Raw genomic sequence first — 278 nt, 5'->3', positions numbered from 1 at the left:
AATATTACTCATATTTCTCATACTTATTGGAGACCTCTTGTGCCCTCAGGTTCAAACACACGTATGACTTGGGTCGCCACATGACCACACACTCTGACGAGCCAGCGTATGTGTGCCCTTATGAAGAATGTGATTTTGCTGCAAAGGCAGTGACCACTTTAATGAGACATGTTAAAAGGGTAAAGTTTTAGTTCACTTGTGCATAGATTTTTTTTTAAGTTGACTGGAATTTTGTAAGCTTGATAGGCGGTAATATTGTAAGAGTAATAGCCATATTG

The 278-nt window shown here is 38.8% G+C and overlaps 1 protein-coding gene across 1 annotated transcript in view; it reads left to right on the top strand.

Moving 5' to 3' along the window:
• Positions 1 to 278, top strand: part of LOC119591856 (histone H4 transcription factor-like) — a gene marked incomplete in the record, with an annotated part of 10,649 nt that overhangs the window by 4,954 nt on the left and 5,417 nt on the right. The window contains 1 exon segment of the mRNA XM_037940599.1: positions 50 to 179. Within this exon segment, the coding sequence (XP_037796527.1) occupies positions 50 to 179 (130 nt within the window).

Source organism: Penaeus monodon, chromosome 29, assembly GCF_015228065.2.
Source record: "Penaeus monodon isolate SGIC_2016 chromosome 29, NSTDA_Pmon_1, whole genome shotgun sequence".
Taxonomy (NCBI): Eukaryota; Metazoa; Arthropoda; class Malacostraca; order Decapoda; family Penaeidae; genus Penaeus; species Penaeus monodon.
The sequence above is the reverse complement of the archived record's forward strand: the minus strand, read 5'-3'. Positions and strand labels throughout refer to the sequence as shown.